The sequence below is a fragment of the Carassius gibelio genome, chromosome A2 (genome assembly GCF_023724105.1).
Source record: "Carassius gibelio isolate Cgi1373 ecotype wild population from Czech Republic chromosome A2, carGib1.2-hapl.c, whole genome shotgun sequence".
NCBI lineage: Eukaryota > Metazoa > Chordata > Actinopteri > Cypriniformes > Cyprinidae > Carassius > Carassius gibelio.
The window spans coordinates 28,573,537-28,600,408 of record NC_068372.1 but is presented as its reverse complement, the minus strand read 5'-3'; the positions used below and the strand labels follow the sequence as shown (position 1 = coordinate 28,600,408).

The 26,872-nt window shown below is 35.5% G+C and overlaps 2 protein-coding genes across 4 annotated transcripts; both read right to left on the bottom strand.

Moving 5' to 3' along the window:
- Positions 1 to 6,027: 6,027 nt before the first annotated feature.
- On the bottom strand, positions 6,028 to 18,919 carry LOC127937479 (SH2 domain-containing adapter protein F-like). Of its 2 annotated transcripts, XM_052534282.1 has the most exons (8): positions 18,779 to 18,919; positions 17,538 to 17,625; positions 17,004 to 17,340; positions 15,499 to 15,652; positions 13,591 to 13,788; positions 11,188 to 11,353; positions 10,330 to 10,449; positions 6,028 to 8,314 (listed from the first exon to the last, which is right to left on the bottom strand). In XM_052534282.1, exons 3-8 carry the CDS (start codon positions 17,334 to 17,336, stop codon positions 8,128 to 8,130), a joined length of 1,158 nt encoding a protein of 385 aa, XP_052390242.1. In that variant the 5' UTR covers positions 17,337 to 17,340; positions 17,538 to 17,625; positions 18,779 to 18,919; the 3' UTR covers positions 6,028 to 8,127. The 2 variants fall into 2 exon arrangements, with proteins under 2 accessions (XP_052390242.1, XP_052390243.1); XM_052534283.1 differs by lacking the exons at positions 17,538 to 17,625; positions 18,779 to 18,919 and having other exon boundaries at positions 17,004 to 17,454.
- A 928-nt stretch (positions 18,920 to 19,847) lies between these two features.
- On the bottom strand, positions 19,848 to 26,096 carry LOC127937453 (splicing factor YJU2). Of its 2 annotated transcripts, none has more exons than XM_052534280.1 (8): positions 25,928 to 26,096; positions 25,517 to 25,617; positions 25,008 to 25,152; positions 24,758 to 24,892; positions 24,303 to 24,484; positions 23,456 to 23,630; positions 22,882 to 23,053; positions 19,848 to 20,444 (listed from the first exon to the last, which is right to left on the bottom strand). In XM_052534280.1, the coding sequence occupies exons 1-8, from the start codon at positions 25,949 to 25,951 to the stop codon at positions 20,320 to 20,322; spliced, it is 1,059 nt and encodes a 352-aa protein (XP_052390240.1). In that variant the 5' UTR covers positions 25,952 to 26,096; the 3' UTR covers positions 19,848 to 20,319. The 2 variants fall into 2 exon arrangements, with proteins under 2 accessions (XP_052390240.1, XP_052390241.1); XM_052534281.1 differs by having other exon boundaries at positions 23,486 to 23,630.
- Positions 26,097 to 26,872: the final 776 nt, after the last annotated feature.

Below are 26,872 nucleotides of genomic sequence, written 5' to 3'. Positions count from 1 at the left end.
CCGCTCCGAACTCCCGAACTGACTCAAATGATTCGCGATCCTGCTCCAAACTCCCAAACTGACTCAATGATTCGCGAACCCGCTCCGAACTCCCGAACTGACTCAAATGATTCGCGATCCTGCTCCGAACTCCCAAACTGACTCAAATGATTCGCGAACCCGCTCCGAACTCTCGAATTGATTCAAATGATCTGCGAAGCCGCTCCGAACTCCCGAACTGATTCAAATGATTTGCGATCCCCAAACTGACGCAAATGATTCGCGAATCCGCTCCGAACTCCCGAACTGAAATGATTCGCGATCCCGCTCCGAACTCCCGAACTGATTCAAATGATTCGCGATCTCCAAACTGACTCAAACGATTCGCGAACCCGCTACAAACTCCTGAACTGACTCAAATGATTCGCGAACCCGCTCCGAACTCCCGAACTGGTTCAAATGATTCATGCTTCATACTCCGAACTAGGAAGAATTAGGAAGCGTGCATTGTGATGGGTGCTCTGAAAAGCGGCAGCGCAGGCAAAGGATTAAAATCTCTGTTAAAGGTAAAGGATTAAAACCTCTACATGGAGAGGAGGCAGTATGCTCAAGAGCTATATTTGGAAGTGGTGGTAATGAGTACCCACTTAAAGCACTGCCTTGCCCACATCTCAAACGTAGGAACAGAATCTGCTTTCCACACATGTAAGATCAGCTGTTTAGCAAGCAACATGCAAAGCGAAATAGCCTGTGATTGATATTTACTACAAAAGGCATTCTCTGCACCTAGAAGTCCAATACAGGGCTCAGATTCCAAGTCGACAGAATATACTTAAGAAAGAAATTTAAATATACATTTCTAAAATGGCTGAATCTTAATACATGACCATAAAGAATGAAACAAGGTACCTTCTAATGTTTTACATTTATTACAGAGTGGAGAGATAAATCCCAGAGTGGGATAAATTTTATGAAGCTTTGATTTAGAATAATGAAGCCTATGAATTATCTTGAACTGAATCAGATTATGTCTAGCATTTATAGCACAAGTATGTATATTTCTTAAACACTCATCCGCATCCCACATGTCAACATGAATATTAAAACCCATTTCCATTAGGCTCTTTATAAAGCGTATCATATTTGACGCACCAGTTTTTAATGCCTCTAAATGATCAACAATCAAACAATCAGTTTACTTCATCCCTTCTATCATCGATTGATATTTCATACTTTTTATCAAGTAAAAGGCCTTTTAGTATAGTTGTAAAAATATCCAGCTTCAGCTAATGGTTCATGTGTCTTTTTGTTTTGAAATTTTGTTCAATTTTATAAAGTAAACTTGAAATTGAAATCATGAGTACTGATTGTGATCATCAGGCTTTTGATGAATGTTTATTTGTTGATGTACCATCATATTTTGGAGCACTGCATTGTTTGCCCCCACAATACAGAGCTTTAATCATTAAACAAGGCATTTAAATATCATCTTACGAAGGAGAAATAGAGTGACGACTGATATTAAGTATCTATCAGGATTTATTTGTGGCATATAAATATCAGCAACTGCACCAAATGGCATAGTGTGGGCCCCTGATTAAAACTGAAGGATGTTATTCCTCTTCAAGTTTGAGCTCCATTTTCTCACTTTCCATTTAAACTATATGTAGTATATTGTTTTCTTAGTATTTTTCCATATGTCAGGCATTACAGGGTTCAAGAACCAGTGAAGAACTTTATTAGGTGTGCAAGATGGAGCAGAAATGTATTTCTGCATTATAAGAGTTAGTGCATGTACTTACAGTGTCCAGCAGAGGTCGATCAGGCTGCCATCCATCAGCTGACATGTGAGGCAGTGCAAGTGAACACACTCTTCAGAGAGATATATATATATATATATATATATATATATATATATATATATATATATATATATATATATATATAGTAAAGTAGTACTGTAGTTGACTATGATCGTGATTGCTTCCAGTTTCTTTCCCTACTTCAAATCAACTATATGACACCAGAGAGAGCTGGCTTCATGTTTTCTAATTACAGATGCCATCGTCAGTGAAGAACACAGTTAAAGCCTTGCTCTGAGCTCTGAGTTTGAGTTTATGTTTGAATGGAACCATGAGGACAGTGAGTAAGTCGGACTGGGAGAGCGTTATAACATGAAGATGTCAGTTGTTTTGCTGCAGTGTGATTCTCTAAACATATACTGAACTTATGAAATGTGCATCATGGGACACTGTTGAAGGGAAATTACTGTTTGTGTATTTTAACGAAGATAAAATGGAATGAATATGAGTTTAACTCTCATCGTCTATTGCATATTCACATTAATATAAGGCTGAGGTGGGTAAACTGACAATAAAACTTGATATACAGTCCTGCGTGGAGCTCATATTCCTTTGAAGAAAAAGTTTCATCTGTTCATGGGAACAGATTTGGAGAAATTTAGCATTGCATCACTTGCACACCAGTGGATCTTCTGCAGTGAATGGGTGCCGTCAGAATGAGAGTCCAAACAGCTGATAAAATCATCACAATAATCCACAAGTAATCCACACCACTCCAGTCCATCAATTAATGTCTTGTTAAAAGAAAGGTTGCATGTAAGAAACAAATTCATAATTAAGGCGTTTTTACCGTAATACTATTTCTGTGATATTAAAACATAATCTATAATAGCGCTTCCTCCAGTGAAAAAGTACGTCTCCTGTTGTCCTCTTACATCAAAACGGATTTGGACTGTTTTGGCTTGTAAAAGGTGCTTGATCTGTGCATATTTCTCTTCTGATTCAGACGAGATGACTTCAATATTATTGATAGAGGACTCATATTTTAGCAAGAAACAATGGTTGGAATTCAAAAACATCTTAATGATGGACTTGTACAAACATGCAGCTTTTCACTACTCAAGACGTTAACAGATGGACTGAGGTAGTGTGGGTTACTTTTGGATTATTGTGATGTTTTGATCAACTGTGTGGACTCTCATTCTGACGGCACCCATTCACTGCAGAGCAACCTTTGGTGAACAAGTGATGCAATGTCAAATATCCTCAAATCTGTTGATGAAAAAACAAACTCATCTAAATCTACATTTTCAGTAAATGTTTAAACTATTCCTTTAAGAACTGTAGCTTTATAGTAAGTAATGGAAATCCCATTAGTCACCTGTTCTCCTCAAAGAAATGGCTTGGTTATTTGCTCTGGGCGAGCTGCTCCCAGCGAGAAGTCAGTTCTGTGGAGAAAATGTACATGACCAAAGATTATGATATAACATTTCCACAAAATCATTCAGTAAATGAATAGATTCTCATACAGAAAGCAGTAGTGGTGTTCTTTGACCTGGTTGGTAGTTGATCAAGCCAGTATACTGAGCGCCTATAAATATATATATAAAAAATAAAAATATATATTGCATCAATGCACAAAGACAAATGGGTGGTTTGAACACATATAACTGGTGTATTTCATCATATACAAAAGTATACAATTTGGCAGACATGAGCATGGATGATTCACTAAAAAGGATGCATAAGTTATGTGCTGTTTGAAAGAGTCAAGAGCCCCCCAGTGGGCAGATATGCCAGTTCATTTATAAAACTAGGTCAAACACGACAGAGGCTTTGACATGTGTGAGAGAATGGCAGTCTTCATTTTCCTGGGAATCAGCAGTTCAGTTTTTCCTCTGTAGAGGATGTAACCACAGATTTATGTCCTTGTGTTCGATTTACTTTTCTTAACTGATTTTCAAAACATATTTTCAAGTGACTTTGCAAAGCTGTTTTACAAGAAAGACATCAATGTCATGCATGTCCTCTCTATGGGATATTGTGCATACATTTTCATATTTCACATGGATCACATGGAGAAATTTCTCTGAAAATGTACTGAATTATAATGTTACGTAATAATGAACTCACTGGGATGTTTGTTAGGCTATATATATATAACCTCCTAGCCATTCAACTGAAGATGTATGATACTCGCTTTTGATTGGCCAAATGCAGTGTATATTTGTACAATGACCTCAAAACGAATCTCCTGCACTGCTCACAGCACAAATTATTTTCACAACAATTCCAATTTCTATCAGTACTTTTAATATCTGTTTATCATCGCTTGTGCTTTAATGTCTAAACTAATAAAATATTCTGAATGTATAGGCTATGTACAAACGAGTATTTAAAGCAGACATTATATAAGAGTGATTGTTGCTTTATGCAAATATAAATTCCAGACTCTTGTGAACTATGCAGGACTAAACCCTGAACATCAGTGTGTTTGAACATGCTGAAGTATGCTAGATGAGCACAAATCACCACACATGTAGACACAAGTTAAATAGTTACCACAGTATTTGTATTGCCTAATAATTCAATACCAAGGTGAAATATGACATTCTTCTAGATGTAAAATTCAGAAATGCATTAAGAAAAGACTGCAAAACATCAGTTCACCCCATGTTTGCATAGACATTTGTAATGTCTTCTGACAGCTTTGGTTCAGGCATTTAATGAGTTTAAGATGGCTAGCTTTTGTCCCTCCAGCGGTTGAAGCATAAAACTACATGTACACACACGGGTAGATAAAACTATGAACACTTGAATATTAAATATACAGATACAGACTTAAAAAATACATGATTTGAGGTGTTATTCCTTCTATGCAGAAACATTACGGGTCATGTTTAAAACTTTGGGTTAGGACTAGGAGCTATTCCTTTAATAAACAACACTAATAATCTATTATAGTACTTATGTTACCATGTTTATATGTTAGTAATTCTGCAGGAAGTTTAACTTGTCCACACCCTTCATTTGCCCTTCTCTGCTTTCTGAAACGTGAAGGTATTGTTGGACTGGATTCTAGGATCACTGTTGCCGTGTTGACCAAGGCAGTTTCCTGGTGGTTGTTCAGGAATTTTCTTTGACCCGAAACGGATTAAATGTTCCTGCTTCAGCGAACAGTACACCTATACACACACACACACACACACACACACACACATGCTGCACACAAGTGAACAATTACAGCCAAAAAAAAATTTTTCAGGAAGCAAACAAAAATAAGAAAATCTCAACCCCAAATCTGTCTTCCACATGTGCACATCAAAAAAAAAGAAATATTGCATAATGTCAGCAATTTTAAGATAAACATTACATGAAATATTCAGAGAACGTGTATGTTTGGTTATGTGACTGTGACCATGTCTTTTACATTTTTCACCATTTTAATTACTTTTTTTCCGTTTTATATTTCTATCATTATAACAGCAAATGAGAATTTAAGAACATTTAATATTATAGCAAAAATTCTGTTAAGAGTTTAGCATGTCACATAACTACCCAAATGTAAACGCCATTATCAATATTAATCTTAAATAACCAGCCTATTTGATCTTGACAGTCATAACCTCAACTAGACAATGCAAGGATGCAGGACAGTCGGTTATTTAAAGTGTGACTCACTCAGGACAGTGTTGGCACTTGTTTCCTCAGGATAACATGTCAGAATGCAAAGAGGCAATGTTTAAATACTCCCGAGGGATTCGCTACTGTCACAGTAACACAAGAACACAAATCAAATATACACAACAGAGCCTCAAGATCCTGGCCTATCATTTACATATGTAAGAGTAACTTTCTGGCCTTAGGATTGTGTTTTGAAGCAACCAGTAATTGTTGCTCTAGAAAAAGGCACAAACAACAAATGAGAGCACAGTTACCCAGCTGGATGTGTGACAGTCATCTGTGACAGTGTGATGTGTGAGATGTTTCAGATGGGACTTAGTCTGGACAGCATATATCAGCTGTGTTGAGTCTGATTCACTCAACCCAAAAGCATTAGCGCTCGGAGTCAACAACAGAGTGTGTATAAGCTCGGTCACATGGAGGATGTCTGACCTATTTTACTTTTTACTGTGTGCTGCATGAATGCTTTATGAGGAGAAACCCTTCTTCTGCTGAGAGACACGGATCATCCTTTAGCCCAGAAATGTCACATCCAGTCAGGATCCAACCATACAGATGACAATTCAACAGACACACACTTTATTTTATTTTTTTTAGAAAACATCTAATTTATTCCAAAGAAATTCAAACCTTGAAAACAGCATATATAAAAAACAAAAACAGACTAAAATCAGTAATCATGAACAATAGCTACCGTGTGGATCTCTATAGGAATAGAAACCCTGTGTAGAAGTCTAAACGCAGTAGTGTGTGTGTGTTCAGTGGACGTGCAAGTAAACCGATCCCAAAACCACACTGATTTGAAAGCTTTATACTAGAACACACACTAAACAACAGGATATTGTGTTTCTTTTGAGGAAAATGCTTGAGTTTCATCTGGATTTTTAAACATACAGATGCATCTTATGATTATAGGTGACCTTATTTTAAATATCACTTAAGCCCAGATTAACTCAGAAGAGATGGTCCATGTAAGGTTTCTCACGAAGCTTTAAGTATTGCTAAGAAGTCCTCAGAAACGAGCCGGCGACACTGAGTGGTATCTGATGGAGAAGCCAAATGCCCCAGTAATGACCGCTTCCTGTCATGCTACAACACCAGAACACTGAAGCAAATGAAAGTGCAGCTTTAGATACTCAGAAGACATCACTTCCTGTTTTTGTCATCCTCTGCACCTTGAGATACTGGGAGCAGAACAAATCTGTGTTTGCAGAGGGTCATCCGGACAAGCGAAAGTCTCATTCGTAAACATTCCAGTGTCGGATTTTTCCTGCGTTACCGCTAAACCATGCTTCTTGTTAGTACCAAAAGGAAGTTAAGGGCTGGCTTCCTGTTCCTAAAGAGAAGCCCTCGTTATTGTTTACAGTCTCTCAAAATTATAATTCAGTCATTATTCACCCACACGTCATTCCAAACCAGCGTGACTTTACATAGTGGAACACAAAAAAAGAGATATTTGTAGAATGGAACTTAATTTCCAATACAATGAAAGTGGATGGTGACCATCGCCATTAATCTCTAAAAAAAACAGAAAGCCATAGAAAAACAATACCATAGAAGTCGATTTTTTCCACATAAGCAAAAACTAAATTATCTAAATCATAACTGACATAAACATGCATAACTATGACATAACTCAAAATTACCAAATCAGTTATTAGGTATAAGTATGATAAGACAACTGAATTATAATCATAATTAAGGTTTTATCTCTTAATTTAAACTTTTTTAGTATGTCAGAAAAGTACCAAAAGCATCACAAATGTATCCTTTTGTAAGTAAAAACAATAGGTTTGTGTGACAAACAGACCAAAACTATAATAACGAGTTATTAATTGTATATTTGCCTCTGCCCTATTTCAAATATGCAGAAACACAAATCAAGTGATGCAACATAGTAACATTTATATATGGCAGTTAAAATGTGGTGTTAATAATAATTCACATAAAAATGAGAAATTTATATAAAAAGTGGAATTACAAGGTAAGAGATTAAATTGTGCAAACAAATGAGAATCGAGAGTTGCAACATTGCATTTTTTTCCTTCACACAAAGCTATTGAGTGGCTTTAGAAGACTTACATGGACTACATTAATGGCGATTTTGTCCTTTTTAGAGCATAACAGCCATGGTCAGCATCCACTTTCATTAACATCATTCAAAAGATCTTCTTTTGTGTTCAACAGAAGAAAGTCATACTGGTTCAAAATGACATGATAATAATGACATTTCAGGTGAATTACTTCACTTTTTAAAGCAAGAAATCCTACAGAGGATGGGATTCGTACTGTACATCATTGCTTTTAAGTATTTAGTAAAAGCTTTATAAATACTTTGGTCGGGCTACATTTTATCCCTTAAATTTGAAAACTATCATTTGAAGAGTTTAGAGCACAGAAGAGAGTAATAAGAGTTCCCAGTGTGATGCGAAGACACTTTAGAGTCCAGTGGTGTGTAAAATATTCTTCACATGTGTGCAGCACATCAATACAGTGTCTGTACAGGCCGACTGTGTTTTCATTCACACACCTGGAAAACCTTATTCCCACTCCACACACAAATCAAACTCTTGAAGAGCCTGCGATATGTGATTGAAAATGAAGCACTATAGTAGCCGTCTGAGTGAAGACCGTGCGAGTGTGTGTGTGTGTGTGTGTGGTCTCAGAGCGTCTGCACCAGCACCGGGAACAGCAGGGACAGATGTTCGGCTCCACGGATGGGCAGTTTGTTCGTGGTGTAGTAATGAATGACTTCAGGGATGGAGTCAAACGGAAAACTGTTCTCTCCCAGGATGAACTTCCCATCACGAGACTGCGAGAACTTAATGTGCATGAACCCGTGACAGCTCCTGAAGAGAGACGGAGGGGGGACAGAGAAAGTCTTTGAGTTTATTGCTTTGTACGGCTGACCTGGAACATGTATTCTGTCTTCTGACTGATAGTTGATATTTGTTCAACAAGTAAACAGGCTTTTAGTATAATCGCACAAACATCCAACTTCAGCTTGATCAAACTAAGCATATAAATGTCATCTTAAGATATTATTGGGAGATACATATATTCATATGCACTTTATGTCAGTAGTCTGTTATAGATATTTGATTTATATTCATTAAAAGATGTCAGAACTTCATCCTACTTTCTAGACATATACATTTCATAATCTGCACCAAATTGCATATTTTTGCTCTGTTTTGAGATTCAGAGTCAAATTACAGAGGGGTGAAAATGACTTCAGCATCATAATACTTTTACACAGAGACTTGTAGGTATATTAGTAAAATCTGTTGACTAGCAGTCTTAGTTTAATTATGTACCAATGGTGATCATTCAAAAATTGGGATATAGCACTTTTCAAGATTTTTTTCTCCAAAGTTTGCATGCCATAAACGTCTGATGTATCAAATATAATTTTTTAAAAATGTTGCTAAAGGTTCAATAATAAAAAAAAAAAAAATACATTGATTTATTTCAAGGCAGAAGTTACTAAAGTCACTTAAAGTTAAAGTTACTAAAATAATTACAAATAAATAATGAAATATAAATATAATATATATTTTTTAAGTATAAATATAAAAAAGCACATAGCAAAATTACTCAAAATTAAAATAAAAACCAATTAAAAGATTAATAAACAATATAAGTAGTACTAAAATAACACTGAAATGGAAGCAGTAAAGAAATTGGAGATATGTGAAAATGCAAGTCAAGAATACAATTATTAAAGGTTTATGGTTTCTGAGTGATATTGCAAGGAAAAATAATTAAATGAGATAAAGTACTTAATTTACTGGATCTTTTCACAATAGGAATTATGACAATAATTAATATATAAACAATTATATTTTTTATGTATTAAATGAGTATATATTGTCAATTATACAATTAAAATACAATTAAAAGACAAAATTAAAATATCATGATGTAAGATTTTGCTCATATTGCTCACCCCCATAAAACTGAAAACAAGCCACACTATTTTTTTTTTTGGGGGGGGGGGGGGGGGGGGGGCACTACATCATTAATAACATGCTAAACATATTCAGACCCACACAAAACACCTCAAACCTGAATATATTAGACAGAGCTAGAATAGCTAGATGGAACTGCCCTCCAGCAGTAGAATATGCATGCAGCATGAGGGGGAAAGAAATCAGAGCAGATCTAGATAGAAAAAAATAAACAGAGGTTGCACCAGCTGGCTGCTAGTGCATTGCTAGGGTGTTCAGGCTGGTTGCTAGTTAGTTGCTTAGTGGCCAATATCCAATTAAAACCACTCTCAAGTCTCTATAGCATTTTGAATTCTAGATGACTCTGGTCCCTCCTTCAATGCAAACTAATGGAATTCTATTGTCAATATTGTAATAAAACAAATATCAGATGTTTCTTTTAGAGCAGCTGTAGTACAACATACAAAAATGTACATTTAGAGTAATTACAGTAGTCCATAATCATGTCAATATTTTGTGTCTAGAGAATCACTAAAGACTGATGGAGAAAGAGATACATGAACCTAGATTAGCAGAAACAATATGCTCTATTTACAGCGTCACTGTTTCATGAAACAAAAGTGAATGTGGGACAAATACTTCAATTACTATACCTCTGAAAACAACCACAACACAGCTAGTGGTTTCATTTACGGCACACTAATGGAACGCCCAGATCATTTGTTTCTAGAAAGATGTCATTTTGTACTCAGGGACTGAACCAGACCTGAGGTGATCAGTGAACTGCAGCAGACATTGATTAAAAAAATGAAAGAGACAAAACTGTCTACTTGTGAGGGAATGACTAAGCTACTCATTCCACAGAGCAGTGTGAATGATGGCACTGGATGAGTTTTTGGGTTGTAAGACAGTACCTGAGAGACAGCGAGTAGTCGTTTCTGCTGGTCTGGCTTTTCCTTACCAGGTAACTGCACTCCTTACACAGCGTAAGCAGAGATTCAGCTTCTGAGCGAGTCAATGCACCGTGGTACCATCTGAAACACACACACACACACGGGCCACTATTAGGGTTTTCACAGAACCAATCCTTCAAAACATATCTTTAAACTTACGATCTGCAAAGGATTGCAAACATATGTCCAAATACTCAATTAAATGTCAAAGTAATTTACGAATTTTTTCCACAAAAACATTTTTTTGTCATTTCCTGTGGTTGTTTGGATGTAGAAAAACACATGTAGCAGAAAACATATGATTCATGTTTGAATTTTCTTCAGTCAGTGGCCATAAATCTTCATAATTCCACCCTTGACATCAGGATAAGGCATAAATAATGTCTTCTGAATCATCTGTACAGGCGATAAAGCACTAAGAATTTAAAAATAGTTGTAATTTGGCTCAGAGGAAGGCACAAATCTTATCTTTGTGGCAGTTTTTCTTGTGATGCTTTGAAATACATCCCATTTTGTGAGAAAGTGTGCAGAGTGCAAAACATGCACGTTTCTTTTAAATTAGCAGCCCAGAATGTGTAATTAAAGGGACAGTTCACCCAATAATGAAAAATCACCCCATGATTTACTGACCTTCAGCATGACTTTGTTATTTCAGATGAATACATTCGGACTTATAAAGTAATGTTTCACCATACCACATCATAAGGTGTAATCATCTGACAATAATGTCATGATGTTATTTGTGCTTAAATAGTACAACTGTGCACTTGTACATCTGCCAGGTTCCTGTGTTAAATACATTCATGTGTAAACACATACACCTGTTTCTCCAGGGGCAGTGTGGGATCCACCCTCTCTCCCAGGATGGGCTTGTGAAGACTGGTGGCTCTGCTGAATGGAGGGCTGATTCTGGACGCACCTGTCTTCATCGGTGCCTCGTCATGGGGCAGTGTACATTGTTCCCAGTCTCTGGCTTCAAAACTTACTATAACACATTCAAAAAAGGGTCAGACTTTAGTTTGGGGACCAATTCTCACTATTAACTGACTTTCAACCACATTTTTTGCCTTAATAAATTCCTAATTTGCTGCTTTGCTGCTTACACTTATTAATAGTCAGCAAAGTAGTTGTTAAGTCTACTGTATGTATGGGGTAGGATAACAGGATCTAGTATATGGTCAAAATAAGACATTAGAATGTGCTTTATAAGTGCTAATAAACAACCGATATGCTAAAAATATACACGTTATTAAGCAACTAGTTAATAGTGAGAACTTAAGCTTACTTAAAAAACAATTATAAACAACCTTTTTAAATTGCAAGCAAAAAGAGCAGGTTAAAAAAATATGCATATACATTAAAAATGAACAAACTGAGTGTTTACTACTAAAACAAATATTTATTATTACATTTTTGACAAGTTTATTTTTATTTTTTTTTTACAATTACTTGAATTATTATTTAAATATGGGTCACACTTTATTTTAAGATCCAATTCTCATTATTAATTAACCATTAACTATTACTTTTGCCTCAATTAATTCCTAATTTGCTGCTTATTAATAGTTTATAATGTAGTTGTTAAGTTTAGAGTATTGGGTAAGAGTATAGAGGTCATGCATTATATGTACTTTATAAGCACTAATAAACAGCCAATATGTTAATAATAGGCATGCTAATAAGCAACTAGTTATTAGTGAGAATTGGACCTTATACTAAAGTGTTATCAAAATATGATTTACTTTTTATAAACCTATACAAATTTTAAAAATGCATTATTGCTGCAAAGGTTACTACAAAACAATTATAAAATATAAAAATGCAATCAAAAAGATATACATTAATTTCAAATATTACACATTTTTATAAGTAAAATTGTATATTTTTTATTAATAATTAAATGTGATTTAATTGCTTTACCCCCCCCCCCTCCACCAGCCTCCCATAAAATTATAGATGTATTAAATTATGCAGTATATCTTCAAATTAAATTATATTTTGGAAATTAGTGAAACTAAAAACAGTTAAGAACAACTACATTTTATTTTTTTTAAATGGCATTACCATTATATATTTATGATTAAGGGTTTGTTTAAATCACTATCCCTCATTATAAGCAATAAAGCAAACAACACTAGTTACTCTCTCCCAGCAGCACTGTTCCTGCTGGCTTGGTAAAGAAGCTCTAGTCAAGTTTATGAGGAATATGCATCTGACAGAGCGTGAAAAATTCACAAGCAACTGGCAATCTGATCAGAAGTGGTGAAATGCGAGAGATGATCTAAATGTGTGTGTGGAATGTGATGCAGCGCAGAAGTCCCACAGTGGATCTGATCTTTCTGCATGACTGCTCTACTTCTCTCCTCTACTCCCGTCTCCATCAACAACCTCCACACATCCCTCTCCTCACAACACAATCACAGATATCTTCCTTTCTCAAGTGCAAGATAAAAGACAGACTGCACCTTCAGATCATTTTATTCAAAGCAGACAAATCCAATGTTTAAAGCTGCGACTGACAACTACCATGGCTTAGAATTTATCTGTTGATGCATCAAACTTTAGTCAGGGTTCAAAACTTAACTACAATTTTTAAATTATAATTAATATTAAAATTATAAAAAATATAGTGAAGTATAGTTAAATTAGTTTATTTAATAATAATCAATACTATTCATTATTATAAACTGCAAATCTATAAAGAAATACTACTAATATTAAACTAATATTACTAATAATAAAACTTTATTATTTAATAAGTTATTTGATTTATTATTAGTATTTATTTTAAAATACAGAAATTAATGTATTGTTATTGATAGTAAGTAGTATATTACTATTGCTATCATACTATCAAGTAAACGATTTAGATATGCATTATTGTATAATATTATTTTTATTATTTATATATATATATATATATATATATATATATATATATATATATATATATATATATATATATATATATATATATATATATATAAAATTGGATAATTATGGCTGTTTTAATTTCTTTGCTTTCAACTGCTAAACCTCAGAGCTTTTATTTTGGCAGAAAACCAACGGAAGCTGCTCTAAAACACCAGCCAAATGTCAAAGAACACTTTTAATATTTGCCATCTGCTGACTGTTCATTTTGTAACCTGCCTGTAGTGTAGTCAACTACATTTTCAAAAGAGGATGAAATGGAGCCCATCTCTACCCAGCAAAATGTCTTACCAGCGAAGGCTTTGGAGATGTTGTCTTTCTTCCACTCCCAGGGCTGGTCGTACTCATCCGCCGGCCTCTCGTCGTCCTGGGGCAGACGGCGCTCTCTCTCGTCCTCCACTGGGGCGGTCTGGGGCCGAACTCTCTCCTCGTACGGGCTGTCGTAGAGCTGTGGGCTGTTTCTACCGTCATCTGTGCTGTGCTGGAGCTCTGACATATGACAAACACAGTAAAGAGATAGTTTCAGGTGACTTTGTTTCTTCAGTAGAACACAAACTGAAATTTTTAGCAGTCTATCAGTCTTATAATGTAAGTGGATGGGAATCACGGCTAAAACATATTAAAAAATAAAAAATAAAAAACGCAGACTTAAAAGTGCATTACCGCCAGCTTTCTCTCAAGTGGACCATTGACACTCCTAATTGAGATTGTAGATAGAGTGTCAACGGTCCATTTGACAGAAAGGTGGCGGTAATGCACTTTTAAGTCTGCAATCCACCATAAAGCAAGAAGAAGATGATGCCTCAGGCACCTGCTAGAGAACATGCTCAGGAGAGTTCTAACAGGTCAGACATTGCATGAATCAGAGGTAATATATATATATATATATTAGGGGTGTCCATGGTTAACCGGTTAACTGATTAACCGTTAAAAATTGTGTAACCGAGTGAAACATTTTGCTCGGTTAAGTGACGTCAATGGCGTGAATTGAATTTAGTTGTAATACATTTTTGCACCACCAGAGACCGCCAGAGCGCTCCCAGACATTTGTAATGTCCACAAGAAGAAGTCATTTTTCTAATATGAAGCGGGCTAATACGAGTGACGGGGCAAAATGCAAGTATTGCTTAGATATACTTCAAGTACAACATCGTTGTTGTAATCTCAACAGCCAACACCCGGGCATCATTAGGCCGGTCAGGACACACTGGATGCGTGGCGTGTCTGTTTTTAATTCGGTTCCCATGTTAACAGGTTAGAGCTTGCCGACTGCCTGCGTGAGACGCGCGGCTCAGGCGTGGCTCGACGCGTGCATGCTAGAAATAGAACCGACGCCTTGTTGGAAGCGTTTTCAGGCAAAGTATAATAGGAAAATATGTTTATATGTCATTTTGTACAAAAATACATATTAATTCATGACATTTTGATATTTGAAAGTCTATAGGTTGACATAAATTCAGATATAAATGTAATTTAAATAAATAATTATCGATTTTCAAATATTGTACGTGTCAAACATAGTCATAGTCATAGCCTTAGCGAGGCGGCCGCGGAGTCTGCTTGTTACCTTTTGCCTTATACATTTTAGGCTTATTCTCAAATTCAGATTGTGTTAATGGGCGGCATTATTAGGCAGTTTTAATAGGACAATTTGACCGGAGAGATTAAATTTTGTCGGACATTCCTTTTTTTTTTTTTTCGGCCAATGTCCGGAAATTACTATGGTTATGGTTACTATGGCACACTATGGTTAACCGAGTATTAACCGCTAAGGGCCTCGGTTAACGGTTAATGAAAAACTTGAGAACGTGCAGCCCTAATATATATATATATATATATATATATATATATATATATATATATATATATATATATATACTGTTCAGATTCTTGCACAGGCCAATCATTTTGTGTCTTTACACATCAATGTATCGTCACGAGCTGCAGGGTTTAGTTTGGTTTTGTTTGAGAATGTTTTTTTATTTTTTTATTGTATGTTTTAGCCGTGATTCCCATCCACTTACAATATAAGACATTTGGACTGCAATGGTGAGTGAATAAGGACTGGAGTTGTCAAGCTCTGAAAAACATCCAAATGTTACCGCAGACCAGACCACAAATTACAACATACTGGAATAACAATGGTTGATTGTATGCTCTCTTTGGGATTCTAAAAGGTCTAGTGGGAAATTGCTGTACCGCTTATGAATTGCTGGGCCTCAAACGGCTCCATGTAACTGCTGCAGGCTTCGACCGCGTTCTGCTCCCAGCCGGGTCTGGGCCGCAGGTCCGGTCTGGCGTCAAACGGGTCTGAGTAATCAGTCTCCCTGACCACAGGAGCCGAGGGAACCACCTGGTGAAAAGAATAAAGATAATAATGATCATATGATTCAGAAACGAAGATAACTGCAGAGTTTTACACAGTATGCTATTTTGCTAGCTCATGTTAACAGACGAAGCATTTTCAATCCAGCATTTTCATCCACTACGGTTATTAAAGTTAACTAGTAAAAAAGAAGAAAAAAAAGGAACTGATGGACTAAAATAATATAAAACTGAAATATAATTAAACACTACATTGACTTTGAGATGTACTATTATTACACAGCAAAATTACTAAAACTAATTACTAAAATAAAAAATAAATTAAAAAAACAATACTAAATTAGTCAAACTTGAATTTTTTTTATAGTAATACAAATTAAATTGTAAATTTAATAAAAAAAAAAAAAAACCACATAAAAAGAAAAGAAAATGTAAAGACCGCAGCTCTTGAACCGTTTGTTCAACAAACAAAATCATGGTCTTTTTTGAAAGCAGACACTTGAAAGAATACGTCGTAAATAATCCTAAAAGGTAGTCAAAAGGACTTATTTTATGTTTCTTTTTTGTCCAGACTGAATTACATTATGCTTAAATTGCACAAAAAAGCGCATCACTTTTTTTTTCCACTGAAGAACAAAGAGATAAATTAAACAAAATTTGGAGTGACGTAACATTTTCATTTGTAGACACACAATCCATTTAAAACCGAAACGAGTGAGAGAGGGGGTTGGTGTGAGGGTCTATAAAACCCGCAGGCATTGGGATTAAATGTATTTGGGTTAATGAAATTGATCCCCAACACTCACACCCTTCACCTCTGCTGAGAAAAGACAATTATTACCGGCCGAGCTCAGGAAACAGGAGCAAATTGTGTGTCTGTTTGGTTTGTTATGACCTCTGCAAAACAAACTCAAATCATGACATGTGCATCGAAAAAATCAACTCAAAACAACCAGACATCAACATAATCATAGTAAAACATCCACTGCGACTCTCATAGCCGCCTCATTTGATATATTGATCTATTCATGATGGAACAAATTAACAGGAGGGTCTTTACGCCAAGATAAACAACCACTAATGTGCTGGTAAAAATAATTTCATATAAACAAACATTTGTCATTATTATGACATTCAATTACAGATAACAAGAGGAACACTGCTTGAAATCACAATTCTTCATCAGGATAATCAAAAAAATACACTACTAAACTATGTTTTTGCACTTTCTGGGATAGGTTCATGCCCAATTCCAATCACTTTTCCATGTATCCATCCACACAGGAAACCTTTCAAAGCACATCATTCTTACTGATAACAGTCCAGTAAGAGGCATTTAAGCTCTTTTTATGTACATGTATATATAAACATGAACTTACAGGAGCCTGCGGTTCCTCAAAGGTCACGATGTTCAGCGGTATTTTGCTATTCCCAAATTCCTGAGATTCCACTTTTATCAGTCTGTGTTTGGGAGACACAATCTTCACCTCCACACCGTTGGAAAGCACCGCGCCAAACGCAGGGAACGGTTCCACCGACCCTGAGCCGTTCAGCACCCGGTTCTCCGAGGGTTCGTACGGGTCCTCAAAGTCCAGCTCTCTCTGTGCCCTGTAGGCCCGTAGGATCTCACTTTCAGTGTAGTCTGGTTTCGGGGGCTGCGGCGGTCCTTTCCTGCTGCCAAAACTTAGGTGATCTCTAAACCACTTTGCCATGGGTCTACGACCAAGACAAGAATAAAACAATCAAAATCAAAACAAATAAAAGTTATAAGAGCTGTTATGCTTCTAAAAAGGACTTTATCCTAGTTCTTCCATGGAACACCATCCATAAATCCTGAAACACCTAACTAATAAGTTACTTATTACTCACAGTGTGTCAATAAATGGAAAATATGATATTGTGCAATAGCTCACCTCAGTTTCCCCAATGCATCGATGCTTTAGAACATCCAACGCCTATTTGCTGGCAATTAAATTTATTTGGAAAGCAAAAGCACACATCCTAAAAAAGGGAAGAAATGTAAAAGAAATTACTCCCATGGACCAGTTCCACTGGAAAAGACATTTTACAGTGATAACATAAACACAAAAATAATTTACTCAACCTAATGTTGTTCCAAAGCCTTATTACTTTTATTCTCCCTCAAAAGTAGTTATTTAGCAGAATGACAATAGTGAACTAAATTTAGGTCTTTTTCTCACAGAAATCTCTCACCAAATTAGTAATATAAGCAACTTTTATGATGCTCATTGTCCTTTTTAAAAACAAAGATTCAAAGTCCCGTTCACTTTCGTTGGATGAAAAACTGGAGGTAAATGGAGACTGAGTTTGTTAGTCGCTCACATTTTGCCAAACAACTTTTTTGTTTCATGGAAGATGGAAAACAATAGGATTTGGAACAAAATCAGTGTTAGTGAACCGTAAATAATTGTAACTATTGGCGAGCGGTTCCTTTAAACAAACACACCTCGTCTCATATATATATATATATATATATATATATATATATATATATATATATATATATATATATATATATATATATATATATATATATAAATATAGCTTTTAATGCTTTTGTACTTTGTGCATAAATTAAACACAATGATGATGTCATATAAATGAAAACAAATCAACATTATTCCAAAAAGAAAGTTTCACACACACAAACTCGCTCTGCTCAATCTTGGCAAAGAATCCGGTCAAAATAATAACATGCCCCAGCTATACACACCCACTTTCTTATCGTCCACATTTAATTCAACACATAACAGAGCGATTTTAATGTTTCTTAGACTGAAATAGACAAAAAACTATCATTATAGATTAAAACTAACGTTAGCAACCAGGCTAACATGTGTAAACTCCTCTGGTTCACATTATAGTGGCTTTATTTGTTGACAATGTGATCATATACACGCTTACTAGAGTGAATTAAACACAGAAGACGAATACTGAACTAATTTGGAGCACAAAAGTAAAACGAACAAGCCGCATTTGTTAGCCGGCTTCTTGCTTGCTATTATTGCAATGCGCGATCCCGATAGATACTCACAGACGAGCGCGTGCAAATTTTTCATCTATTACGACAGTATTAACTCGTAAAAAGAGCTCAGAAACCCCCAAATCCAGAAAACATTAGCCAAATACTCACCTCTCAATGATGCACCGATGAAACTGAGTTTTTAAAGCTACTGTGAGGGGAATCTCAAAAAGTGAAGAGCGTGTGCACGTGCAGATGGATGGATGACTTGCATCGGATTGCATTGGCTGTTGCAGCTGAGCAACACGCAAGCTCGACTTGTTGTTGAAGCCCACTGGAGAGTTGCATCGTCTTTGTTCTTGCTGAGGCATTTTTTTTTCACATGCTGGCTCGTGCTTCGGCTTTGCTTTGTTTAGAATCAATGTTGCATGTCTACAAAGTGCAGTTGATAAATTGAAGGGTTTTTAGATGAAATAAAGAAATTAAGTGCAATGAAATGCATATAAACATGGGGCTCTGGTTAACCTCAAACTTAAATAAGCCATCCACTTCACCTCCTCCATACAGAGGTCAACTTGTACGGTTAGAAGGTCACCAGCACTTTGGTGGATCAATATGGGAGATGGTGAATAATGGCTATCCACAAATTGGACTGCATTAACATCACATTAGCAAGTGTTACCTTGAAAACACCAAAACAAGCAACTGATGCCATTAGCAGAATGTCAAAAGAAGCAACTTTGGCAAAATAAATTATGGTAAATTCTTACTTCTTTTTTTAGAATTGCAAGATCTAAACTCAGAAATGCACAAAATCAAGATTATGAAAAGTCACAATTACCATTATCATTTTTTTATTGACTACTTTATGGCTTTTTCCTCAGAATTGTGAGATATAAGCTCACATAATAAGTCCTTTTTATATTCCATGGCAGAAATGGCTTTCCATAGTTTAATGCTGCTCAAAGATGGCATAAATGCAAAACAATGTGATGCAATTAAAGCTATATTCTCTGATACTAGGGGCTGAGGTGGGTGTAAGCCAACATGATTCAGTCTGGCTTTTATGCTGCGTTGTGCGTACACTGGATTTTGAGGGGGCACAAAGCAGCCTTAACTCGGCAGTGTAAAAACATCTTTTGGGAAGCTCACAATATAGAAAATATTTGATAAATAATAATATATTTGAAATATATTTCAAATATTTGCTAAAAACCAAACACAACTGAAAAAAATAATCTTTGCTCGGGAACAAAACACAAGGAACTTTTTATTAGTTTGAAGTTTAAAAGGATGAAATGGGATGGTATGGGATTAGAGATGATCAGTTGAAATTAGATTCAGATTCACTTTTCTCTACTGAAACCCTCAAATGCATTTCCTTGTATTGATTGAGCTAAAATGGAGAATCAAATACTACATTATAGAGTGCATAATACATTAGAAGCACATTATAGAGTACATTAGCGATATCAGGATGACGCAGATCTAATAGACTTCAGGAATTCCAGACAATAATAACTTCTCCTAAACAATGCTCCTCCAGCTAAAAAGTTAATCGCTGAAAAATATAAATCTCCCGAATTGCTCTTTTAAAGAGTCCAGGTTATGGAAACTTAAAGTGGTCTGTGAAAAGAGAGGTGGTCATTTTTGCAGGTCTGAAAAAAAAAAAAAAAAAAAAAATATTAATAAAAAAAAATTAGGTTTCCAGCCTAGTCAGAGTTGCTGTCATCGCTGTCTGTATATGCCCCCAAGAGGCTGAGAGAAGAACCGCTCTGAGATGTGATTGGCTGTTCTCTAGAAGCTGAGGAGGACTCAGGTTTGGCAGCACCTGCACCTGAATGATCCAGAAAGACAGAGAAAACTGGTTAACAAAGAGCAAATCCCTAAACTCTGTTTGGTACATAAATACAACATCAGGGCTCATGGTGGAAATTGTAGTGAGTTTTTATCATAAGCATCAAGTCCCTTAATTTAATTTTTTTTGGCCTCACCACTTGTATGTATATATATATATAATTATATTTCTCTAGAATCAAGAAATGGAACAGATATGGAGTGTGCAAACTAGAGATGTTCCGATACCCTTTTTCTCTTCCCGATACCGATTCCGATACCTGGGCTCAGGGTATCGGGCGATACAGAGTACTGATCCGATACCGATACAGCTGTATATACACTACTAGCCCTGTGTAAATTGCTAGAAATATTCTATGGTGTGCTTCAGACTGATCTCTTAATAAAACATGAACAAATACATGGTGAACTACTGTATTCATTACAGTATTCTTATTATCTGACATGAATTTGACAGTATTATTTATTTTCTTAAGCGGAAAATAACTTGCAAATGCAGCCAAAAATCTAACATAGCTAAATCTACTGTAGGCTACAACAGTAGCTTAATATATTGTCAATTTACTCATGTTAAACCAAACATTTATTTTAATGGGCTGCCATGAAGATCTTTGAGTGTCTGTGTTTATGATATGACAGTTTTCTCAAATGAAACGGTAAATTCTCATAAAGTGACGGTTTATGCGTTCGTGTCCTTACATTGTAACACAAAGTCAGCAGAGACTACAAAACAGCAAGCTTCTGCACATCTGCGCCCGTCACCCACAGAGATGTAGAATTTGCAGAAGTAATATTTAAAAAGTATTTTGCAGTTTAATTTTCACAGACACTAGTATATATTCGGCTACTGTCTGGAGCCCTGCGCTTTGACTAACACGGAAGCGACTGAACGCAGCTGCGGGTACCGAATATACTCAGGAGTCGGTAACTACCGGTACTACAGAGACATACTGCTAACCACTGATCTATGATATAGAAGCGGCTTCACTGTATGTTGGCAGTTTAGAATGCGATGAGTGATCCAGTGATATATAGATCAGTGCTGCTAACGCATTTTCATTTCTTCTTCGCTGCTCTAAACGGGTTGCTTGTGGCAACACAGCACAACTTCCTGTGTTTGCAATGCATTCTGAGCAGCGAAGAAGAACCTTGCAGCGGTTAGGCAAAGCTAGTGGTAATAACTAGGTCTTGTAATTAAAAATGGTATCGGATCGGTATATGGGTTCATGTACTCGCCGATGCCGATGCCAGAATTTGTTGTGGTATCGGAGATATTTCCGATACTAGTATCGGAATCGGAACAACTCTAGTGCAAACCATTATATATTTAAAAAATAAAACAATAATATTAGTTAAACAAGTCAATAAAATAACTGCAATTTTGACATTAAATAATAATAGATATTAATTAAAATAATTAAATGTATAATTAATAAAACAATAAAACAAGTTAATTATAAAATAATACATTTTAGAATGCATTTATTCATATTAGTTTAGTAAATAATAATAAATAATAATAATACAATTCGAATTATTATATTAATAAAAGTAATAATATTAATAAAACAAGCTAATATTAAAATAATCATTCACTTGCAATTTTGTTTTATTAAAAACATTATTATAAAAAATGTATACACAGCACCATTTAAAAATCTGGAGTCGGTAAGATTTTTTTTTTACCTCTTAACTATCACCACCCATTTTTGAATACAGACTTGAAAGTGTACTATACAAACTTCAATTGTTATAATTCATGAACTCTTCTGAATACAGACCTAACGTTGGTCTCTTTTTAAAAATACTGTAATAGACATTTAAAAAAATATTACTTTTATAGGCTTACAAAAATCTATTTCAAATAAATGCTGTTCTTTTGAACTTCCAATTCATCAAAGAAGCCTGAAAAAGGGATCACAATTTCCCCCAAAATATGAAGCGTCACAGCTGTTGTTAACATTGAAATAAAAATACATGTTTTTGAGTAGCAAATTAGCATATTACAATGATTTCTGAATGATCACGTGACACTGAAGACTGGAGTAATGATGCTGAAAGTTCAGCTTTGATCACAGGAATAAATTACATTTTAAAATATATTACAAATCAAAAGAACATAACATCAGCAAACGAAAAATTGGCCAAAAAAGCTCAAAAATAATTTATTTTCTGAGTGGCCACAAATAAAGTAAATTTAAAAAAGTGTGTCTGGCTCGCTATCATTAAGTGTAAAACAACCTTTTCCTCTGATTTTTTATTTTTAGAACAGAGTGGAGCACTATCATTATTATAAAAGGATGTATTACTGGTAATAAATGTATTAAATGTAATACACCCCGCACTTCCTTTACAGCCTGACTTTCCCCGACACTGTTGAGAACCCACTCATTCAGTGGTCTGAATAGATCATGAACCTGTTTGTGTGTCCGCAGCCTCTCGTGGTGCAGCGGAGGCAGCTTTAGAGGCAGAATCTGCTGGTTTCTTCCTCACCACCAGAGACCCCAGAGATCTCTTTTCTCCCAGACCTCCGACACTCCTCTCCCAGCTCTCCAGCTTCTGTTTCTTTACACCCACAGACGATGATCCCTGTGGAGACAAGCAGGAAAACAGCACAAAAACTAATCAGAGAAACAGATGGGACATTAAAACAGAAAAACACATGCAAGCTCAAAGAACAACTGAATTTTGTTCCACAGATCATATAAACTATTATGTACAGGTGACCATAATTGTGAGTGTTTATTTTGCAGTAATGCCTGGCTGACTATGCATTATCCTGCTTAAGACTTATAACTATATATAAATAAACAAATGCAGCATGACCAATCACAGTAGAGTATTCAGAGACATGTATTAAGACATTCTAATGCAATACCTTTTTTTTTTAAAACGCAAAATACTTTTTCCCAATCATAATATATAAAAGTAACTAAAATAAAATGTAAAAATCTGTCAAGGTCAAATCAAACAAACTAGATTTGAATCTACCGAGGTTGAGGCTGCAGTGTTTCTCTGCACCTGTGATCCCGTGTTCACGTCTTTGGTGAGGATGTCGGTGGGGTTATCAGCTGTGTGTTTCCTGCCTCTTTCGTTTGCATCTTCTGCCTCGTCTTCAGAGTCTGAGTCCCTCAGTCGTTTGACCAGAGCTCTCTCCAACATCTCCCTATGAGGAGCAAGAGAAAAGAAGTCTAAACCACACTTTATAATATAATCCATGCTTCTTTATCTTGACATTACATGCTTTAAAAAAACTAGTTGTGAATGCACATTGAATGCACATGGTGTAATTATTGTCACGTGTAAGTGTACATGGCAAAAATGAACACAATTATGCCTTTCAAACACCAACATATGAATAGCTTCATTTTGTACATGAACCATATTTTATGTGCAGTAATCCAGGGCTGCACAATTTCAGGGAAAAATCGTATTGATTTAAAACAACAATTGAAAAAAATAAAATAAAACAGGTTTGCTTTGTTTGTATGGCCGCACAATTTAGCCAATAATTGATATGGCTATAAAATAATAATAATATTGTTATAACTTAATAAAAATAAAAATATAAAAATTACTAAAAACATAACATGTAATGTTACTATTGTACAATTCACTGCAAAATAAAAATAAATAATATTTTTTACATTACAACTTTAAAATGACAGTACTAATATAATTTTTATAGCTTGCTTAATTTTTAATTTTCAATCATTTAATTTTCAAATGTTAAACCATTAAACTTTTAGCAGAAATGGCACTGTAAGCTCAAATATTCCATCATACAGTGTATGAAGCAAAAAGGCCAAAAGCTTCCTAAAGATTAAAGGGGTCTTACTTGGTCTCTCGCTCGTCTTCCTCCTGCTCTCTCTCTTTCTGTCTCCGCTCCATATCTTTATACTTGTCCAGCATGCCTTCAAAGTCCACCTGCGCCTGCCTCTGGTTCAGCTCCTTCAGCTCCTGCAGGTTCTCCAGCACCTCCATCTCCAACTTTGAGTCTCGTGTGCGGTTCTCCAGGACCTGTGACGGCATTCAGGGACGTTATGTTTTAAGTTAGTATGCGCTTTTGTTTGCTTCCTAAGACTTTAAGATGCTGTGAAGGCTTTTATCTATGTAAAATGTGGAACACAGTTATAAAAAATGTAATAATGCTTATATTACACTAAACATTTCTGGGGAAAGTAGAAAAAAAAAAGACAAATTCAACACAAATAGCACAAAATAAAGCAATAAATCCATAACAAAACGTCTAAAGTCATAAAATACACAAGTAGTCTAAAGCTTCTATCAGACCTTCATGGGGTTATTGAGTTCCTCGTCTTCTCGCTCCTGCTGGATCTTTTTCTCCTCCTCTTCGATCAGTTTCTCAGCCTGAAAATTACGTGTTGCACCATGTTCCATGACATAATCGGTGTTCTCTGGATCTGTCTGTGAAACACAGCAATTAGACGAGGTGCAACCAAACAAACAAGCAAGGACAAGAATAAAAACACCTTAAGTGTTTGTCTGTCGATTATAAAGAGTATGATGTTTATTCTAGTACTTTGAAGGTGATCTCAGCCAAACATCTGGTGCATTTAATGTAGAATCTGAAAATGAGAAGCCCAAGGTACAGTTCGTTCTGGACGGTCTCTTTACGGGCATTAAACTTCTTCCCTTTGTAAATGTATTCTCCACACGTTTTACACCTGTGTAACAACAAGCATTAATATTTTAAAAGGTGACAATCCCTCATCAATCAAAACACAGTTTTTTGCTCACAACGTAGAGTTTAAATACTTTCATATTCACTTATCTTGTTTTTGCAGTTACATATGGTTAAAAGACAAAAGATGGTTTTCAAGCATTAAAACAAAAACCAATGACCATCATATATAATATATATATATATATATATATATATATATATATATATATATACACATATACACACACACACACACAAACAAACTCGGAATGATGATGGAACATTATTTCCCCCATTTTGTGTTATTTTATCCTGTCAAATAATTTTACATAGTTTAACTATTTGAAGGCACTTTTTCAACTCACCTCATATTAAATGGTGCCATCAATCTAACGACATACTGACGGTCTTTGGGCAGTTTGAGTTTAGGGATTTTAGACGGATCGAAATCCGGTGGATAGTATTTCTGAGGAAAAACAAGAAGAGATGCTGAAAGTTGGCAGTTTAATCACAGTAATGAACATTGTAAATACAAACTTATTTCAAAGTTCATCTTAACAGGTGTATTCAAGCTTATTTCAACATATGTACACGATGGGCATCGAAAACATTACTTAACATGAAACATTTATCTATATGACTTGTATTTAATAAAAGTAGGCTATACGCTAAATTTGCTAACTTCATTAGCACGGTGATTTCTTAGATATTACTCCTCCAATCCACCGTAAACCGTAACACAACAATAATATAAAATTAAAGAAAGAGGTACTTACATTCAAAACCTTTCTTTCCGACATGGCTCTCTTTGAATTACTAAAATGTAAACTAAAAACGCTAAATTACTGCTAATCTGTGTGTTTCTACACCTCTTCCTCGACGTCATGCGCTGTGTGTAGAGGTCTCTCACGCGCCGCAGTGCTGCCACCACCGGCAGAGCACCGATATTACAGGCGATTATATGTTTATATGTTTTACAGTCTATGGGCAACACACAGAATAACATACTTATATTTAGAATAACATAGACACGATCAAATGAATTTGAGTTTATATGTCTATGGTCAGCAGCGGCAATCCACCTGTCACTCAAGTGGCCACGCCCTTAATTATGCAGAACTTTAAGGCTTAATATAATTTAAACGGATTTTAGTTATAAAAAAAATTCACCCCACTCACAGTTGTCATGAAGGGCAAAATTAGCAATATAGACCGAAATCATTTTTTGAACCAGGCTGTAAACGTTTTTTTCTGCTGTAAAGTTGGGCATTTTAACATGGGGAGTCTATGGGACTGACTCTCTTCTGCAGCCAGCCTCAAGCGGCCAGTCGATGAATTGCAGTTTTAGTCACTTCCTTCACGAGAGAGAGCGCGAGGTTGCCGCCGGTTGCCGCTCGGTCCAAAGTCATGAATGCGCGTGCTGAGACATCAGCCGAACAAATACTGCCCTCTAGTGTTGCACAGAGGCGAATTCAACTAAAATCTAAATTACTGAAGCCTCATAACCTCAATGGATTTAAAAGCATTTAAAAATATATATTTTTATAATTAATAATTGCATGAAAACCCATTTCCAGTATTGGTTATGCATCTTTATTTGTTATTTATTTTTAATATATGTACTTATTTGTGATTTTTTTTGTACATATGTAACACTTAAAAATAAATAATAATAATACAAAACAATTGTAGAGGTCAAGTTTGACCAGCAACCATGGCCT

Bases quoted from the DNA above. Each gene is read 5' to 3' on its own strand.
- LOC127937453 (XM_052534280.1), bottom strand. From the start codon at position 25,951: ATGTCGGAAAGAAAGGTTTTGAAT. The intron at 23,054-23,455 runs GTAGATTCAAAT...TTGTCTCCACAG, and splicing joins ACACTGCAGCCTCAACCTCG to GGATCATCGTCTGTGGGTGT. The intron at 20,445-22,881 runs GTTCATGATCTA...TGGATCATTCAG, and splicing joins GGCTGCGGACACACAAACAG to GTGCAGGTGCTGCCAAACCT.
- LOC127937479 (XM_052534282.1), bottom strand. From the start codon at position 17,336: ATGGCAAAGTGGTTTAGAGATCACCTAAGTTTTGGCAGCAGGAAAGGA. The intron at 15,653-17,003 runs GTAAGTTCATGT...TCTTTTCACCAG, and splicing joins TTGAGGAACCGCAGGCTCCT to GTGGTTCCCTCGGCTCCTGT. The intron at 10,450-11,187 runs GTATGTGTTTAC...TGTGTGTTTCAG, and splicing joins CTGCCCCTGGAGAAACAGGT to ATGGTACCACGGTGCATTGA.